The sequence below is a fragment of the Onychomys torridus genome, chromosome 14 (assembly GCF_903995425.1).
Source record: "Onychomys torridus chromosome 14, mOncTor1.1, whole genome shotgun sequence".
Taxonomy (NCBI): Eukaryota; Metazoa; Chordata; class Mammalia; order Rodentia; family Cricetidae; genus Onychomys; species Onychomys torridus.
The window spans coordinates 6,514,743-6,536,548 of NC_050456.1; the positions used below are offsets into that span (position 1 = coordinate 6,514,743).

At 36.0% G+C, this 21,806-nt stretch overlaps 1 protein-coding gene across 1 annotated transcript in view; it reads left to right on the plus strand.

The window, feature by feature from the left end:
• Meox2 (mesenchyme homeobox 2) overlaps positions 1–21,559 on the plus strand; it is a 58,883-nt gene extending 37,324 nt beyond the window's left edge. Inside the window, exons 2-3 of the mRNA XM_036206461.1 lie at positions 9,019–9,191; positions 20,298–21,559. Coding sequence (XP_036062354.1) covers positions 9,019–9,191; positions 20,298–20,522 — 398 coding nt within the window. The 3' untranslated portion in view covers positions 20,523–21,559. The remainder of the gene's footprint in view (positions 1–9,018; positions 9,192–20,297) is intronic.
• Positions 21,560–21,806: the final 247 nt, after the last annotated feature.

Below are 21,806 nucleotides of genomic sequence, written 5' to 3' on the forward strand. Positions count from 1 at the left end.
ATACAAATGGTATTTATTTATTTATTTATTTATTTATTTATTTATTTATTTATTTATTTTTGTTTTTTGAGATAGGGTTTCTCTGTGTAGCTTTGCACCTGTCCTGGAACTCACTTTGTAGACCAGGCTGGCCTTGAACTCACAGAGATCTACCTGGCTCTGCCTCCCAAGTGCTGGGATTAAAGGCGTGTGCCACCACCGCCCAGATGGTATTTTTTTTTTTTAGTACATATTTGTAGAGTGGGCTTGTAAATGTTGTGTAATAAAAATTTCTTCATTTGATTTATTAGAAATTTATGAAAGAGTATTAGTCAAACATTTTATATAACTTATGTCTTCCTAAATCTAAATAGATTTCACTAGAATTTCAAAAAGAATAATCACACACACACACACACACACACACACACACACACACACACACACACAATCTCCAGTTTCTTGTGTATAACAGAATTATATTAGAGTCATCAAATTTCCTGCAAAATATTCAGAGGAAACAAAAATTCATGCGCTAATCCCACTGGACCTTGTAAAGCGTCGTCACCTCAGTGGTTTCATTAGAAAATCCTAGCTCACTCTTCAGATTCACTTCCAGACTAGCTGGGAAAAGCACACAGATCCTGTTGTGGCTCATCTGTTCTACAAACTAAAGTAAACACTGTTAGTCATTGTATGATTCCTAGACTTCCTAGATGTTTGTGTTGAGTTTTAGTTTAAAAATGAATTTTCCTACCTAAAAAATGTTCTTTAGCTTCTGAGTCTATAAAATGTATAGCTTTCAAATACTACAGCTTTAATTCATTATTAGTCCTTCACTAATCATAGCTATTGACTACTCATGACTATTAAATGATTCCAAAATGCAGTCCATGTTACAAATGACTCACAAATGTCTTCAGTTCTGTGTTAGCTGTGAAGATGAAGGCAACAGGGGGTGAATAGCAGGTGTGCATCAGACTGTGCTTAAATTTTAATAGCCTAGGATTTGGCATCTTGGACGATCGTGAATTTGTTTGAACAGTTTGCTATATTTGGTAACATAGTTTAATGGTGTCATTACCCAATCTGTGTTAGTATGATCAATGGGTAAAGCATATTTAGGGAGGAATTTGTGTTGATTTTAAAACTTGATGACACCAGAGATGTAGAAACACTGTATGATTGTGTGTGGGGGGGGGTGTCTCATGAGCCCTTCAGTCATACCTTGAGGCCCCTTTCTTTTCTTTTTTATTGAAAATAGATTTATATTATGATTATGGTTTCCCCTTCCCCAAATCTCTCCAGATCCTATTTCCCCACTAACCTAAATTCACATCCTCCTCCCCCTCTCTCATAAGAATACAAACAGGCATCTAAAAGCTATAATAATAATAGAATGAATTATGATAAAATAAAACAAACAAACCAGGATAAGAGAAAACAAATAGAAGAAAAGGACCCAAAGAAAAGCACAGGAAACACACACAGGTATAGAGACACACAAAGAAATGCCATAAAATCACAAAACTGGAAGCCATAAAATATATGCAAAGGACATTTTCTCACTTTAAACACAGAACATAGAAGAGATAATTTATAAATTCTATATCAAATTAATGCTTGTTAGTTCAATCAGTATGTGTTAATTAAAGTATTTCATCAAATAGTTGATTTATGGTTAGTTATCTGTGCCTTTATGTAGGGTAGGAAAATAATGATGCCTAGTAAAATCTACTGACACTCTCACACCACTAAAGGAATAACCCAGGAAACTGGCACAGAATTTCTGCTCTCCCAAGTAATTAGATGCACTCACCTGGTTATATAAACTAGCTTTGACAGTCACCTCTTCTTGAGTAGTTCTGTCTGCTAACAACTGTCACTTATTGGCAGGACACCTGACACATTCACATGACAAAAATGACATTGTTTACACATGAGTTACTCATATTTATAAATTGCATTGGTCGCATCTAAAGACCATTGTATAATGTCAAATCATTGACATTCTGCCTCAGATATTACTTGCACACAGTGGCTCTCAACTGAGAGTGATTTTCTTCTTAGTATCTATTAGCAACACCTAGAAACCTTTTCAGATATCTCAATTAGATCTCCAGATGTAGCCAATTAAAACATTTTCCAATCAATGAACAATATTTTTATATAAGTATACTTTATTCACTACTGCTGATATACTAGAATTGTATTTGTTGTTTACAAAAAATTTGTTTTGTAACTGAACATCTTATAATTTATCTGGCTGCACTAAGGGGAGAGGTTTTCCAGAGTGTACAGTGAGTCGTGATTAGACCTCCTTAGAAACACTGCAATGCCCAAGCCCAAGACAGCCTGTCAAGGAGCTATTTATTTTGACTATGTTTGTTTCAGTGGACTTTAATCTGACAATAATTTTCTATCTCAAAATGACAATTGTACTGAGGTTTAAAAAATACTAGTTTTGTGTAATTTATTCCTTCCTGTGGTATAATATCCAACTCTGTAGCTATAAATTAGTTGTCTTTTATTTTTGACATATTTATTATACACAATGGGTTTCATTCTTCCATTCTCATAAGCATATGATGTATTTTGATCATACTCATTCTTTTAGGGTTTAAACTTTACATTACCGACACATTATTGGGCACTTTTATATCTGAGCATGCTTAAAGATGTCATTACATGTACACATCATACATAATTATTTATCACTGTTTCAATTGATTATTGGAGTTGTGCAGAAGACCATTTGAGAACTAATATACAGAAGTAATGATTAATGCTTTCTTTGATTTGAAACTGCAGTTCAGGTAAACTAATCAGAGCAAGTCATTCTCCATAAATAAAGCATGAGGAGGAAAATGCAGCAGTTTCAGAATCCAGTCTATAGTGCCGGAAACAGACTCATAAGGAAATTCCATATGATTCATTCCTATAGTCTAGGAAGTCTAGAAGAAGCAAAGCAGACATAAAGAAAAATGGAAGGCTCAATTTTGTTATTACTGTAATAATATAATAAAGTCGCTATGAAGATAGGACAAAACAGGGACTTAGAGACATGAAGTAAACACAAGCTGCCTGGAGATGACATCGACTGACTTGTAGTTATGAAAGCGACTCTGGCCTGTCTTCCACACAGACAAGTGATTTACCAAGTTACTAAAAGAACTGGGGCAAACTTTCTAGAACTGCACTGTATGTTCATATGTTGTCTTGTGTCATAAAAAGCTACATTTCTTTCACTCTATTGAGAGCTGTGAATCAAAAAGGTCACAATATTCTAGCCCCTGCCAAGTCACTTACAGTCCCTAACTTGTAAAAATAGCTTTCTTCTGCCCCAGTCTCCTAGATGTGACAATACCATGCAACTCCATCAACTGGCTGATGTAAAGCTGGATAGGATGTGAATGGAGTGCGTGGGCAGAGCACTGAGTGCTCTTGCAGAATGCCCCAATATTTCTTCTTCCTTTGAAATGAACAAGCAGAACGCTAACTGGGTTTACCTCCAACGTCTTAATATGGTAGGCAATGGTTGGCATCAAATTCACATTCTGGTGGATGAAAGACAGCATCCCTAGAGCGGCGGGATACAGTAAAATTGGAGAAGAGTAAGGAGAGCTTGATCAGAATCCACAAAAGAGGTGCCTCTTTAAACTAATATAGTGAAGGAGAAGGGAACAGAAAGTTTTATGTCCAAAATATCTTCATTAGGGATTGTGTGGCCCACAAAATTCTTTGCCTTTGGTACAACCCAACCACAAGTGTTGTATATTTGTATGGATATGTGTAATTGGTGTTTCCTATACAAAATGCAGCAAGAGGCATCAATACATGTCCAAGTATCTGCTATCAGTCTCTCCTTCTTTGTTTCTTCTTTCCTCCCTCCCTCCTTTCTTCTTTTATATCAGCCTTTTCTTTCTATTATTTCCTCTTCTGCCTTAACTCCTGAGTCCTGGGATTACAGGTGTGTTCCATCATGTCTGTTTGTAGTTGATTTGTTTGCTTGTTGTTTGGTTTTATTTATTTATATTATCTATTCTTGAGATCAGACCAGCCTCCAGCTTGTGGTAATCCTGCTGCCTCAGCTTCTTCAGTGTTCTGGAATTACAGATGTGAGTCCTGATAATTAAGGAATTCCTATGTCTATAACTGCATAACATCTTCCCCAGAAAATGTATGCTAATGTGAATACTGAATTAAATAACTGGAAATCTATAATGAGAAGAGTCAAAAATCAAATCTACGTCAAATTTCAGTAAAGAAATTACATAAACATTTTGTGTCTTTAGGCTTTTGACCTTTTTGTTGTTGTCTTACTAAAATACTTTGTATTCAGTGTATTTAGAATGAACAATATTATGCATAAAGTTAAATCTTGTCAATGTATCTACTTCTTTGTGGATTTCACTTTGTGTTTTTTGCCATGGAAAAAGAACCATCGAGTTGTTTTCCTCCAATCAGGAAGTACTACATAGTGATGGGCAATGATTACAATTGAAATTCCTGCTAATCCCTCATTACGTAAATTCAAGGAGTTTTACAAAGAACAGGCAGGAAAGGAAACTGAGTCCACACACTGATAGTCACACAAAAGCAAGCAATGGAATGATGGGACAGTTATTGTATTCAAATTAGCCAAAATTCCTTTAACTACCATCTTAAAACTACAAAGGTGACAGGAGGAAGCAAGAATAAATAAATAAATAAATAAATAAATAAATAAATAAATAAATGAATGAATGAATGAATAAATAAATAAATAAATAAATAAATAAATAATGCTTCCCAGTGTATTCCAGGAGTGCAGTTAGGGGCCACATTGAGCCATTGCCTGCCCCGGAAACTAGCCATAGATGAAGCGTCAGGACTTAGGAACATGGATTTTTCTAATGCAAATTTTGAATTGCTTGTTTTCAAAAGTTTCATACCTAATTCATATATTAAATCTGTATCATTTATTAAATTTGTGTTGTTTAGGAACAAGTCTGCAATGTTACTTTTTGCAACTTCCCTCTGTTTCTGTCTTCCAGATCCCTAGAGAAATATACTTGAACTTGGATTAATTCACTATTTTCTTTTGGGTGTGAGAATATATGAATTGATGTTGAAATATTTCTGGAAATTGGAATTATTTGTCATTCTAAATTGAAATTATTCCATTTCAGTATTTTATAAACATAGCTAATTTATAGGTTTTATACTCACCATATTTTATTATTTATTTATATTAAAAAGCATTCTGTCCCAGGCATGAGCATATTGATCCTTTATATCACTTGTTTTTAAAAACATCATTGTCTTTTGGCTTCCTTTTGTACTAAGGGAAATAAAATATCACACGTGGAACAGTTTAAACACTAGACAGAAATGATCCTCGGAGGGCAGTTTCAGTCCCTCACAGACATAGTGCAGACTTCTTTGATTAGCAAAGTCCCAGGAAGCAAAGGTTAGGGGTATGGTCCTGCCAAAATACCTGAAGACATAAGACAACGTACCCTCAATGCAACAAGAATGCTAAGGTGCACCTGCTGGTACATAAAAGCATCTGAACTGAAAAACAACAGTTGTAATATTCTACACTGGGATCTATTCTAGAAATGCTGAGGTTGTGTTTATGGTGGTAGAGAAGAAAAGAAGGCAGTTTCCAGATTTCCCCCTCAGCACCACCACTTGGCAGAGGATGTGGGAGGCTGGAGAAGACAGAGGTTTGCCTTAGTTGAAACAGCTGTGAAACATATGGAGGCCGATGTGAAATTTGCCAAATACCTCATCCAAACTTCCTACCCATTTTCCAGCAAAGAAGAGGCAGTCGGGTGATAATAGTGGGGAATTAGGGTTAGCAAGCGATAACATGAACGCATAAAGAAATAGTTTAAATTCAAGATTATAGGAAATGGAAGCACAAAAGTAAAATTCTATTCTAAAGATCATTTTTTAAATGAAGATTAGGAACATTGTGGGTTAATTGAACAGCAGAATCATATGTCCCACCACAAATGTGTGCAGTGGATAATGAAACAATGGTGTTTCCTAACTCAATTGCTAGTCCTCTCCAAGAAGCACATAGCTGCCCTTCGTGTTAGCTTCAACTCAATGATAACATCTGTGATTTTTGAAAATATAAGTATGCTAGCTCACTTCATTTTGTTAAATGGACTTCTATTCCTTGCAAATTTGCTTTGGTATTCAGTCATTCCATAAATTGTTTTTGGGCTGAAATACTGAATTATAGCCAGATTTTTTGCTTAAATCCAGTCACTGGCTATATAAACCTGCTGCAGAATATTTCTTGTCATAATGATTGTGTGTATAAGCCCATCACAACTTTTGTGTGTATGTGATGTATTTATGAAATACTCTGGACTGTTTCAAAAGCTAGAGGAGATTGATGTCAAAGAAAGATAAATAAATACCAGTTAATCGGTCTCTCTCAATATGAATTTGTTCATTCATGCTTACTTATGGGAATGGGTGAATCGTGAGTCACTCAAACTGAACTACATGAACCACAACTCATTCAAACTCAACTCAGGAGAAAAACTTGCTGCTTTGCCATCAGCTTCCAAAGTTGTTTAGCTGAAGGAAAAAGACCATTGTCTCCATACAAATAGCCACAAACCAAGATCTCAGTGAGAGTGGTTGCCAGCTGGCAAAATGCTTGATTTATGTGAACATGGATGGTCTTGGGAAGGACTTGAAGCTGAATATTCCATTCTGTGACTTGAATTTAATATCTGCAGAATAGCTCATAGGACAAAAAAAGTGATCACTTGGAAATTTTATTCACACCCAGAACATCTCAATGCTGTAACAATGTGGGTGCTATCAGACATGTACTTTAAGAACAGTGTAATGAACTCTAGGTTCTTCTTTGAGCCAGGTATGTTGGCATCATGTAAACATGCCTACCTGTGAGCTGCAATACATTATAAACTCACCTAGTTCCAGTGGCATCCCAAAGTGTAATCAGGCTGAATTTCACAAAACATTCTTTGACCCAGATAGGAAAACTGACGTTCACCTGCCAGGGTGGGGATCCCAGTCAGTATGGAAATTAAGTAACAACTTGGAAATATGTTTATAAACTATGACCAGCCAAGGAAACCTCCTGTATGACATATTAACATGAATGGAGTAGCCAATGTGCTACGATGTAGGTGAGAAACCATTGTTAGTGCTGCTGCTGTGAGAAAAGCACATTTGGCCAGCTTAGATTTTGGTAAGATTCAACCCAAAATTGCTTGCCTTAAAATTTCCTGTCTAGTGGGTTTCCATTTTGCCGTGCCCTCCTTATGCCAGATAGATTTCCTTTAGGCTTATGGAAAAGGAAAAACAATTAAAAAAAAAAAACTCATTTATTATTCCTTGGCATCAACAAGCATCACTGGATACAAAGCAACTGTGGATGAAGAGATAATTTCTCAACCATATTGTATTATATTTACATAATTATAGAGCAATTAGGATACTGTGTTTGTATTTTCATTGTTTTATTTTTGTTGTTGTTGTTGTTGTTGTTGTTGTTGTTGTTCGAGACAGGGTTTCTTTGTGTAGCTTTCCTTTCCTGGAACTTGCTTTGGAGACCAGGCTGGCCTCGAACTCACAGAGATCCGCCTGGCTCTGCCTCCCAAGTGCTGGGATTAAAGGCGTGCACCACCACCGCCCGGCTGTATTTTCAATTAGTCATAATTATTCCTGTATCACTTTTACCTGGGCTCATGGGAGAGCTCCTTGTATTAGATCACAAATAATATATACATGATAAACATCAAGTATAAACCAGTAATGATTTTCAGAAGATTTACATGACCTTCTCTTGATGATGTTGGTATTTCACTGAGGACAAATGTGACATGGCCTTTTAGAGTTGAATATGGCTGCTATCCATGTCTACATGTGAATGCAGATTAGCTTTCCTATATTATGAACATTCTGTTGTTTAGTTTATAGAAAATACCTTCAAGCTATCACTCAGGAATATTAAAAAGCTAAGTAAAATATTCTGCATTGTATTGTATTAATTCCTGACTAGAAATGTGGATTGCTATGTTACAAATTGCTGTTGTAATTTTATATGCTGTTAAAGATTTGATATGGAAAATTGATGTTTGGTATATGTGGCTGCTGTACTGCATGTACAGTAGATAATTAAAACTTCTTGCCTATAAGTCATAGGGGCATACTTCTGTTCATACATTCCATGTTGAGCTGAGCAGCAAGTGCCATAAGAGAAAACTGTAGCTGTCTTAATCAAGGAACTAAATTGAAAATAAAAGTGACAGTAAGTTCTTAGGTACTTTTCATATGCTTTGTCTGGGCTTTAACTGCTTGTTTGTTTATTTATTTAACTATTTATATCTGTGTGTGTGCACATGTGAGCATGTGCCCATAGAGGCCTGAAGAGGATATCTGATCCCCTTAGCTGGAGTGACAGATGGTTGTGAGCCATTTGATGTGAATACTAGAAATGGAACTTATGTCTTCTTTAAGAGTAAAAATCACTGTTAATCACCAAACCCCTTAGGGTTTATATCTCTGGACCCATGGCCTTGGACTTTAGATCCAATCACTAAGTAATTTGTTTGGTAAAATAATCATATACACAATTATTACTTTTTTTGAGGATTCCATATTCACTTATACTTACATACATGTAGCAAGACATTTTAATTCTATAATTGTTTTTCAATGAGGGTTTGGTTTATTGTATTATCACAGTACCATTTTAGAAGTTAAAAAAAAATGTGTTTGTATTTTATAGATGTATAAAGAACAATTAAGTTACGAGTTACCAGGAAACCAAGAGAAAGAAAGAGAGAGAGAGAAAGAGAGAGAGAGAGAGAGAGAGAGAGAGAGAGAGAGAGAGAGAGAAGAAAAACCTATTTCTCACCCTGTGTCCCTGTGATCAGTCTTACTGTCTTGGCTCACTATGACTCCCCTGTCTAGCAAAGCACGTGGAGAAGTACTGAGTGGTATGGTTGCACATGTTTGCCTGACTCTATTAACACTGATCTTCTTGCACTTTCCCCCCAGATTCCCAAGAAGGAAATTACAAGTCAGAAGTGAACAGCAAACCCAGGAAGGAAAGAACAGCTTTTACCAAAGAGCAAATCAGAGAACTTGAGGCAGAATTTGCCCATCATAATTATTTGACCAGACTGAGAAGATATGAGATAGCAGTGAACCTAGATCTCACCGAAAGACAGGTAAAGTGGGCATCATTGCTGCATGACCTTTTATATTGCTATGGCTTGGCAATCTTTTTTTTTTACCATTTTTTAAATTATCTGGATTTATGATTTGCAAATACCAATTAGAAATCTCTACTATTAAATGATTAAATTTTTGGTTAGTAAAATGACAATTTTTTTAAAAAATGATATTTGAATGAAAGGTGCGTTTACTGAATTTCAATAAGGGATGCTTTGTGATGGTAATATTTCTCTGTTTGTTTTAAAAACACAGTTTGTTTTAGATAATGTGGGTAAATGGTGAAATACTTCCTGTGTTTATATTTAAGCTCTCCTCATCTGGTGTAATAAAAGGTTAGTTGTCTGTCCAGGTCAAAATAGGTCACGTCATGTTTTAATAGAACATTAACCTTTAAAACTAAATAGCATAAAATAAAATAAAATCGCGATGGCTTATTTTCTACATGAGTTTGATGATTCTGGCACTCTGAATAGTCACTCACGGTCCTTGGAATCTCAACATGCAGTGCTGCTGGTAAGCACAGGAGGTAATGAAGAATTGGCAGATCGCTGACCTCAAGATGTTTTTACCTGGAAATGACTCATATTCCCCCTGTTTGCTCTCACATGTTCTGAAATAATCAAGGGGTGTAGCACAGGTGCAAGAAGTTTGGGAATAGTTGGCAGCAAGGACATACAAATCATTGGTAAATACTTGCTCTCCATTAATCAAAATACTTTAAATTGTGTTTATTCTAGGAATTCAATTGTCTACTATCCACTGAAAGAATGCTTTTAATGTGTTAATGATACACGTATCTAATTAATGAGAACTACATAATATATTTAAACTGATTTCTTTATAGACTCCTCTACTGGGTTTTATTTGAGGGGAAAAAAACTTGCCCCGTTAGCACTCAGAGTACGCCCTATAGTAATTCATATTTACTCTAGGAGAAGCCAGCCTTCATGGTTAACAGACTTGCTAGTTAGAAAAACATCCCTGAATGGCCAATGCAAACATCTTTATGGACAGTGCAATTATAACAAGCACTGTTAGGCCAAGAGCTTTACTTCCTCTCTCACTGCACATTTTTCCTCCAGGGGTCCCACTGGGACCGGGGAAATACCAACAGGGTGTGGACACATGACAAATGATTGTCACACTTTATGATAGTGAGTGGTTTTTAATCCAGTTTCTTATCATACTCTTTCTTTCTGTTAGTTTTTAGATTTCACCTTCTGCGGGTTATTTCTGCTTAAAGAAAATATACAAAGGACACTTTTATGCGGTTTTATTTATTGGCAGTTTATATTTTATTAAATATTATGACTAGTTTCTGAGCTCTGGAGTACCACATTTTCTTCCCCTGAATCACACACAAAGTTCCCTCGATGGATGTGTAGCACTTGGCACTTCAGAGAGCAGGATCTAAAATCTATATCATCAGAAAACTGATCTATTTTAAAATGTTTATCTGGGAACAAGGAAGTAAAGAAGGGGGAAAATTGCACATTAGTGTATATAGAAACAGTGAACTCCAGGAAAGACCCATATTTTAGAAATATGAAGAAAATTGGAAATTAGAGCTGACTTCCCATCTACACAGTGATGGATAGAGCACTGAGCTCTGGCCAAGAGCAAAAGCAAGAACGTGAGCTTAGTCACATAGTGATGGTCAATCATCTTCCATCATTTGATCAGAGAAATCAGGTTTCATTTTGTCTAACAACAATTTAATCCTAGAAGAGTTTCTATAAACTGATGAAAATGTAGAAGGTATTTTAAAATAACTGCTCTTTCTTCATAACTGACTTGATATATTAAGTTATAAGCAACAGCTATATATGTATATATATATATATATGCCTTATTTTAAATCTTAATGTCTTAATTGTCACTTTCATATTAAGTCAGCTTGTCTTTTCTGTGTAATGAACCATCCCAAATATTAGTGGATTCACACAACAGCCACCTTATGTCCATTTAGAATTTTGTGGGTCTGGGTTTTGGAATGGTATTTCCAGCCTTCCCTCCAGCCTCCCCTCCATCCATCCCAGAACTGCAGTCTTTGACCCAGTGACCTGGTGCTGCCGAAACTATTCCAGAACAGTTGGTCTTCTCATACTTTTGCTTCTACTCAGCTAATCTGGACTTCTTCAGAGCGGGAAAACTGCTCCCAGGAATGCTGAGAAAAAACTCCAACCTATAAAGTATACTTAAGCTTCTGTTTATTCCATATTTACCAACGTCCCCTGTTCAAAGTGAACCATCTGGCCAAGCTTAGTGTATAGACAAGAATCACTAGACGTCTTCATGAGATGAGCTAGCAAGGGTCTCATAAGAAAAACAGAAAATAAACAAACAAAAAATGGACAAAGTTACAACAAAACAAAAACTTTGAGAGATGATTGGGCTCTCAAACAATTTAAAACTCAGGACTGTGTATTTTCTTTCCTGTCTTCTACATCTCCTCTGGCAGTTGCAAGTTAACTGGAAGGGTGATATGCTCATTATAGTGTAAATATTTAATCAAAGCTAAAGCTCTAGAGGAATGCTGTCAGAAAATGGCAAATTTTGAATGCTTACAAGTAAGTGAAGGAATATCTAGGATTGGCCACTTAGAAGTTTGTTTTCTTAGAATAATAAAAAAAAAAAAATCTTTTGGGCCACAACTAGAAGCAAATGTGTTTTCTCTTTCAGATTTATTCACCATAGTGGAAACAAAAGTGTTTTCACCAGACACTGAATGAGACAGCTAGGTGGTGGGGGCTTGTTATTCACAGGCATGTTGGGTAAATTCATTGGTAACAAAGACATTTGTTGAGCTAGGCACTAGAAAGAAAATTCCATGAAAATAAGCTGGAGAGTCTGTGCTCATGGGATGGGACAACTGAACACATTTTAACCATGGCAAAGGCTGCTGAATTTAACTATGTACAGGGAGGAGAATATTCCATGTTGTGCCAAACGTGAACTTTCTTCTTATACATTTATGTTCATTATAATTCTTAAATTACAAATTTTAGAATTTGATTTTCAATTCATGTGATGAATTTGTTGTGCTGAATTCACAGGGATAAAACATTGTGTGATTCAATAACCATGTTTTCTATTCTTGGGGATCTAAAGGCACATTTCTCTAAAATGCTGGATATCACTCCCAGTGAAATATTTTTGGTTTTTAATTTTGGAGGTCTTATAGCCATAGACTCATAGCATACCTTTAAAATTCTTGTTCTTTAAAATGGAATGAAGGGGCTGGGGATTTAGCTCAGTGGTAGAGCGCTTGCTTAGCAAGCACAAGGCCCTGGGTTTGGTCCTCAGCTCTGGAAATAAAATAAATAAAATAAATAAAATAAAATGGAATGAAGCTTCTCTCAGTTCATTGGGCATCTACACAAACACAATGTCTTTGTAGCAATGCACCAGCTTTGAGAAATGTACCATAAAATGAGAAATTTACCTTTATGAGTTAATTAATTTTGAAAGACCCCATTTCTAACGTCATCATGTTGAGCAGAAGATTTCTATATAAGAATTGGTGGAGAGCAACCATTCAGGCCTACCACTTCAATAGTTCTGTACTCTTCACAAAATGAATTCACTATGCAATCCACATGTTGACCCTATATATTCTTACAAGACATGTGTGAGTACAGTTTCCACGTTTAAGTTGTTTAATTGTACCTCTGCATTCTCTTCATTTCTTTCTGTATAAATTAATTTTACATATTTTAAAATCAGATAAAATTTAGAAAAATAGATAAAAATTTGTATGTTAAAAACATCATATTTAACCATATATTGTTTGATATTTATCCTAGTTTAATAGCATTTCTTAAATCTAAATATTTTTCTTGATTTTGATAAAAGCTTTTAATACTCAAATACAGATAAATAATTCACTATACAAAGGGAGAGTGAAAGATGCAATCATTTAGACTCAGAGCAGAATTGTGTAGATGAATAAATATTTTAAATAAATATTTTAAATACCTGTTTTCTAAAACTTACTGTGTAGTCATATGAATCTTTACTGTGCTTTAATGCTGATTTTTTTCCCTGTGATTATCTAGAAAATGTGTATTTATGCAGTAGAGTACATTAGAATACTTTTGCTGTAATTATGTCATTGATCCGTATATGAGCCACATTTTCTAGCAAGACACATTGATGTTTTTATATAGATTTCCAACAATGCTTAGGTATTCCTTTAGATAAAGGTAAGACATGTTAAATTCTCAAACATCACTCAGAAAGTTAACTCCACAAGTCTTACTGGAGGAGCTATCATAAAATTTCCTAAATGGGTTGCATGTTTACACACACACACACACACACACACACACACACACACACACACACTCGTGTCCTCCATAATGAAATATCAAGGGACTCTATAATTCCTTCAATTATAGATTCTGCATTTACCTTTCAATTTCCTCCTGCAAGGAGAAGGGGGCCTGCTTTGCAAAGTACTTCTATTTGGCAAACAGTTATTAAATAACATTATTTTATACTGTGTAAGAATGGGGAACCTAGGACAAAGCTGCGTTTCCATTTTGTAATGCCAGTTTGTAGAGCAGTAATAAGTCTAGTAATATTCCTGTGTCAAATTTATAGCTAGCAGTTCCTGACATCATCTCGTGTCCTCTTCAAGATCAACAGTGGCAGGTCTATTGGGGACATTTTACAAATCCAATGTAAAGATTCTCCTGTCAAAAGTATTTTCAGCTGTACAAACTAATTCTGGTCTTCTGTCTCCATCTAGTATAGGTGGAAAAATCTCCTGCCAGACTTTTGGTATCTTGGAGCGGGGGAAGGAAAGAGGCAGCGCCAGGGAGGACCTGAAGGATGAGAAAATGTTCCTGGAGTTTAGGCTACCAAACACAGGAGAAGGAGATACTCTCACTTCACAAAGCTGAACAGAGGTTCAGCCATGAAGTCTTGTAAACAAGCTGCAATTGCTAGAATTGACACATTGTATTCAGGGAACCTCTGGTAATAAAAATGGAAAAAATATCACCTAGTTGGATCAGGCTCCATTACTGAAAGTGAGAGACATTAGGTTTTCTTTGTTACTCATAAATCACTAAATGACCTAATGCCAAATATTTTCAAAATACCCATCCATTTTTATTACTGTAAGAGAGAATTATCTTTGGCACAAAATATACAGTATTTAGTCCTTCACATTATCTTTTTTTTACATGATGTTGTCCCTCTGTAAATTTATTTCTATAAATCTATATGAATAAGTTTTAACTATTTGGTAAGTTGTTTCAATGATCAGTAAATGATATATTTGAAACTTAGGAATCTCTGCACAGCCAGTGATTGTAGAATGCCACTTCTTTTCATTCCAGCAGTGTTTAAATCATTTAAAATAACAAGGACAAATACTTTTTATGACAATTATTTTGAAAGGCCAGACATGATGTGACTTCAACTAGGGCAGTGGATCTCTGTCTGTGGATCACTACCCATAGGGGTTCGAAAGACCGTCACAGGGGCCACCTAAGACCATCAGAAAACACAGATATTTGCATTATGATTCAGAGCAGTAGCAAATTTATAGTTACGGAGTAGCAAGGAAAATAATTGTATGGTTGGTGGGGGATGGGAGTCACCAAATCATGAGGAACTGTATCAAAAGGTCACAGCACAAGGAAGGTTGAGGACCACTAAACTAGAAAAACATCCACCATGGCAGGAGTGAGTGTAAGTTTTGGTAAGTGTGGTATTTTAAAGGAGTTTTTGTTACAAATTAGGGGATATTTCTCTCAATCCTGTAAGATAGTGAAGGCTCACATGGATTGGATCGTAACAAACTGTCAATATTCTGTATTTTTGTTACTTGCAATGTAATGAGTTCCTTTGTTTCAGAAAGGAAGGGTTTAGATTTTTATTTTATCTGGATGATGACTCGAGGTGACTTTATCATATTTAGTAGATATTGATAGTCCTGCACTATCAATTGCTATTTGACATGGTTACAGAGATAAGGCAAGACATAGAGAAGAGAAGCCATCCTTATGACTGGTCTTGTGAGCTGGAATAAAATGGCACCAAGTGGTAACTTTATTGTCTTTAGGGATTGTTTGCTATTCAAGAGTTTTATAACCAGAAGAAAAATGCCAAATTTAGTTGATTTTAGATAGAGATACTTCACTTAAAATAACTGAATGATGAGCCTATTATCTTTTGTAAAAAATAACATGAAGAGGAAATAGTTTTCATTGCATATTGGTGTGAATGAAATAGGCTAATTGAGTTGGATTCAAACAGGCACAGCACAGAGTAGGGAAATTATTTAACTTTTGCTCCCTGGCAGCATGCTAAAGGTCCAGTTCAAATAAATCAGTACTCCATCAAGCTTATTTCTCACACATTACTCTGGTTCCATTTTTTAAAAAAAATAGTGAAATATATATACATATTAGATATGTACATATATTACTTATCATATCATATATGTAAAATCATTAAAATGCAATTTTGTCCACAAGATGAAAATCACTTAGGAAGCTCCATTTCTTGCTTCTCTAGTGACTTATTTCTCACTCATTATTCTATTTGACAGTGGCTGAGAAGAACTTAATTCAGTTTGATAGAAAATGTGAGAAACAGCAAACTTTTCTGACACATTAATATGGATGAATCATAAGACATAAACAGAGGACTCAGAACCAAAACTAGAGCCAGAAGGTCCTAAGCTCTGTGCCCAAGCAAAGGGGAGCAGGAGGCTGGTAAATAGGACTTCAGTCTTCAGTCCTCCAGGCATCCTGACAGCCCCCTCACACACACACCTTTGCACACTGACAACCAACACCAGAAGGCACAGTTTTTGATGCAATGTGTTTCTAGATATGTCAGGACCCCTTCTTTTAACCACATGTAAACTCATCTGTTCAAACAAAGTGAAGATAGAGAAATTCCTTTCTTTGTTTTTCTTCTTCACTTTAAAATTTGTGTGGTTCCAGTTCTTCAGTTCACCTGCTGATGGTATCATTGACCTACTGGGACGGGGCCTCCCCAGGGCCTGTCGATGCTGTGTGTACCAGATTAACTACCATGACCAAATGTAATGACTAGGAATTGCAGAATTAAATCTGAAACTGTATTTCTGAAATATTATTTGAATGTTTTCACATCTTAAATATATGAATCCATATTTGTTAGACAATAGAGATAATACTTCTCTTGCCCACATTATAATGAAAATCATTAGAATATTAACCCCCCAAATTCAGGATGTTTGAAGACACCTATATATGTCACTGAAATCTTCAGTTTTGATACAAACATTTAATGTTATATCTGTTTGATCAAAAATGTGAGAAATAGCAAAGAGGTACTACATAAACATGAATTGTGACTTTGTCATATTGAAATTTCATCGAACAACATGCCTCTAGGAACCTTGGAAATTTTAAACTCCAGATTCATATTTAATTTTTTTGTGGTATATTTGAATCCCAAGGACAATTGTTGTGCATACCGAGCAGTCACGTAGATGAATAACAAGTCAAGTAAGGAACTGGGAATCAGTATATAGTCAGTGACACAATGGTCTTCTTTTAAAATATGCTCATAGAAGATGAAAATTTTGATTTCTAACTGTGGGCTTGGTAGGACATGGCTGAAATCCCAGTAATTTGGAGGTGAGGGAAGAGGATCGACAGTTTTAGGCTGGTCTGAGCAACATAGTAAGTTTTAGAACAACCTCAGTGTACAGCTAGACCCTGTCTCAATATAAACAAAGCAACAAAAACAAAATAATAAAACAAATTTCTGAAACAATCATAAAAAGTTTTCTTGATTGCTTTCTTTTGTGATGTAGTCAAGCATGATAATAGAAATTTTTGTTTCATCATCCAGGTATTTTAAACATTAAATATTTTTGTTAACCATGGGAGAATAAAGAAACTTCATAAAGTGTCCTAAAAAGTAAAGACCATAACTAGGTACTTACACATTGGCTGTTACCATTGCAAGCTCTTATTGTGGCCTTGTTATTTCTTGCATGAAGAGTTTGTTGAACCTACTTTTTGCTTACAGACCTACTAAGAGGATGGAAGGTTTGACCAATGTTGCTTTAACTTTATCGAAACGCTCCTCTCCTTGCTCCATTTCTTAAATGAAGGATTTAATTTTATTTGAGTTGTTAAGTCATTTATTTGGAGCTTTATCTTAGCTGCTTACATGAAGAAAAGTAAATGTACAAAGCCCTCATTTCCCAGAAGATATAGCAGGAAGCAGATAAAATCGACTTGAAGTACAGATAAAATAATAAGTTTGCATAAATGTCATATGTCCTGATTAAATTATTCAATATCAGATTTGATTTTTGTGGAAAATAGTTGATAAAATAATTTCTTAGAAGCTAAGAATTAATTTTAGGTGACTAGAACAAAAATTGAAAAGGGGAAGGATGCCCAAAACAGCAAAAATAAGGAGAAATAATTATTAATTTGTTTCATTAACTTGTGGCAACACAACCGTGTGGACTCTGAGAGTGAGCAGAGATAAAGCTAAATACATTTCCTCTACCACTGAGAGGGTGGATCTCTCATCAGAAATTATCAATGGCAACAACTCCAATAGCAGATAGTTCAGGACCTTCTTTAAATATGAAGCTAATAAGGACACATTCTCATATACAACCAAAGCTTCAACTACATCCTCTATGAATCTACTATTTATAAGTTAGACTAAAACCTAGTTCTTTGAGATTTTTAAATAATGTGTTTTAATCATGCTCACTTCTTCTCTTGATTCAGATCCATTTTCCAGGTACTACCTACCACCCATCCACATTTGTGTCCTTTTAAACACAAAAACAAAAACAAAAGGATCCAGACAAAATATTATTAGATATGTGGGCATTCATGAGAGCCTACTTAACTTGTCAGGAACTACCCTCTTAGAGAAGATTGACTCCTTTTCCCAGGAGCTCTCAATTGCCCATAGCTCCACTAGTAGGGGTAGGATTTCATGCCCAACTACACTTTTCACATTGGTATTTGGTCTGGCTGGGGCTTGCCAAGATCTTATGTAGGTTGTCGAAACCATTGTGAGTCAAAATGTGTAACTGTCCTGCTGTGTCCTGAAGACACTGTTTCCTTGTAGTCACACACCATGTCTGACTCTTAAATGATTTCTCTCTGCTCTTTGGCAAGGAACCCAGAGACACTGGGAGAAGGGAGCGCGATTAGGGCTGAGCATTCTGTTTCTTTCTCTTGACTTACTGTGGGTGTCGGTGTTAACCACTATCTACTGTACATAAATACTTCTCTGAAGAGAGTTGAGGAATCCATTGATGTACAGGTATAGCAATAAGGTACCAAAAGTAAAGAAAAAAGAGGCACTCCTGGCAACGGATGAGTCCCAAGGTAACATTCTGTTTTTCTCTTTGACATCATGAGACTTAGCCTTTGTTTAAACTCATCACTACAAAATTAAAATAATGTTAGCAAAACGAAAAATATATTCTAAATAGTGCACAAATAGGGCTGTAGTCAAGCTGTCTATCCCCTGCAGCTACCTCGTAAGAGGCAAGTGCTGACCTTTTGGTTAGTAAGTTGTAATAGTGTGTGGACATCTATCAATGACTTTTAAATCACAAACGTTTTGCTATATTTCTGATTCTGTACTGTTAAATGGATTAATATGTAAATGGGTAATATCTGATATGTGATTCCCATTATTACTTAAAGTGACGCAAGTGAGAGTCTAGAGATAAGATATATGTAATAATTCATTGTGCAAACATTTGTAAACAGGCCACCGGCTTCAGTGTGTAACATTTAAACATCTTTGAAAGCTGAACACACTTCTCATGATTTCCCCTCATCACTGTGTATTAGTAGAAATTGAGAATGTGATGTGTTCTAAATGTTTTTATGCAGAAGAATATGGTCTTATTCTATCAAATATGAAAAGGTGTTTCTGTCAGAGGTGTAGGAGTTTAGTGAAGGCATACATGTAGCATGAGTTATAACAAAGGGGAAGATGGTCACGGAAGCGGGTGGACTGGTTTACAGATTGGCCCAGAGCAGCTTGTAAAATGTTTGCAAAACACAAAAATGAACTGTAAAGAAATTGAACACAAAACAGGAAAAAAAATACCAAATGAAAGAAGCAAAGGAATTATAAACATGCAAGTTTACTTTAGCAGAGATTTAAAAAAACAAAAACAAAATAAGAGCAGAGTAAGCAGTCATTTACTAGGAAAAAATATTACAAACCGATCTAAGCCTTGGTAAATACATTAATCAATCTTAATTCATGACTGAGCCAGTGTGGGACTAACCCAGGGAAGCTCTCTCTGTCATTGTCCTGAGAATGACCACCACAATCCCTTCACCCTTTGACAAAGTTTCTGGGTCTCCACCCAGGGGAGTCTCACTGTAAGTGCTGAGAATTTTTACTGTGGCCACATTTTTTTAGCAACAGTTAGATGATATTTGCAAAGTAAATGTTAATAAAAGCAAGAGCACAAAGAAGACCTGTAAGAAGATTTGTTCCCTGTAGACCACTGGGGGAACAAGTGTCCAGCAATTATGCCCAGAGAGAGTCCCCAGCTGAGAAACAGTGGGCTCCAGAAAGAAGCATCTGGACCCTGACTGAGGTGAATTATGATTTTCCCATTGACGTGAATGGGTTTGCTGAGACACATTGCCATCACAAGCTAGGGGACATTTGTAATGGATAGCTCCCTTCCAGAGGCAGATTTATCACCAATAAACCAGCACATACTCTATGTTCAAGTCAAAGAAAAGCTTCAGAGAACCTATAAACATATGGCAGAGACACATACTTTATATATGTAAATAAATGGCAGAGACAAATACATTTTCTTTGGTTCATAAACTTCAGTCCAGGGTTTCTGAACAAACTCCTCCATCTATTTACACTTTTGTTTTATGTGTTGGAATTTATGAAAATTTGTTGTAAGGGCTGTCTAAACATTTTCAATTATCATGAACTTTCGACCTGACCCAGTGCAATGCTGCAGGGTTTCTGTAATCACGGCGTCTTCACGTCTATGTGCAGGCCCTGGAGGAACTATGTTTCAGTTCCTTCTTTGACTTACGTATTCCCTTTCATTCCAGGTGAAAGTGTGGTTCCAGAACAGGAGAATGAAGTGGAAGCGGGTCAAAGGGGGACAACAAGGCGCTGCAGCTCGAGAAAAGGAACTGGTGAATGTGAAAAAGGGAACACTTCTCCCATCGGAGCTGTCAGGGATTGGTGCAGCTACCCTCCAGCAGACAGGGGACTCACTAGCAAATGACGACAGTCGCGACAGCGACCACAGCTCAGAGCATGCACACTTGTGATATACACAGGGACCAGCTCCATTCTCAGGAAAGCACCATTGTGATGACAAGCCTTACCCAAACATCGTTTACATGGCAGATGACTGTGGCAGCGTTGCTTAATATAATTACATGCAGGCATCTCAAGTCTTGTTTCTCATGGTTGATAGAAGGTTTACACTAAGTGTCTCTTATTGAAGATGCTTCCACAGTGAAACTGGAGAAGGGGAGCGTGTTCCAAATACACTTGCTCCTATGTGTGACAGAGAGGGAGATGAGTGTTTGCTTTGGGTTTCACTGAAAATTCAATTGCCACCAAGAGCAAACTCAATAAGAAGTTTTTATTCAAGATGTCTCCAAGGCAAAGATGTTAAAAATAAAAATGCTTTGAACATTCCAGTTGTGCCAGGTCATGTGTGTGACACTGGGCAGGTATTTGCTTTTGCTTGCACTGAAAATTAAATCGCTATCAAGTTAACCCATGAAATAGTTTATCCTGAACAGCCACAGTGCCTGAAATCACCAAGTGGATGGAAAATGTATTCAAACTCTGTATATATTACCCCTAACTCATTTTCCTGTCTTCACTAATTTTAGCAAACGCATTCATATTAGCTGATGAATATAGGCTCTCCTATTGACAATCACAGCCAAGCTTCCTGTATTTTTATACATTTTTGTCAGTCAGAGACAGTCAGTGTGTGCTTACTTGTGTTCAAGTAGAGAAAATGAAGTAGAGTCTGATAGGACATATTCTTGTACCACAGACAAAACAAATCTTCTGTTGCATTTACTATCAACTGCTGCTGATACAGTATAGAACATACCCAGCCCCTCAAGTCTTTCTCTCTTATAGCTTGAAAAACTTTAGGATCATAGGCAAATCAGTTACCTTGCAGAAAGAGTATTGCGTGGCAAATGTCTAATTTTATATCTTTAAATTGTTAGTGTTTATGGATATGATTCAATTAACAGGGAAAAGGTTTTTTCTTCATTGTTTAAGATATCAAACCAAGTGCCAAAGCTAATTCTTCAAGAGAATAGATGAGAAATTCTGAATGTTGGAAAATTAGACTCAGCAAAAATACCTTATTTTTCATATGCTCTATATTCATGCAGACCAAGCCTTTGTATTTTGTAAAAAAATATATTGAATAAATGATCCTTCGAATAATTATTGTCTCCCTACTGTGACTTCATTGATTTGAATAGATTTATCTATTTATCTGAAACCAAGGCTGGTCTGGAACTCCTTAGGTAGTTCAGCCTTGCCTTGTTCTCACAACAATCTTTTGCCTCACTCAG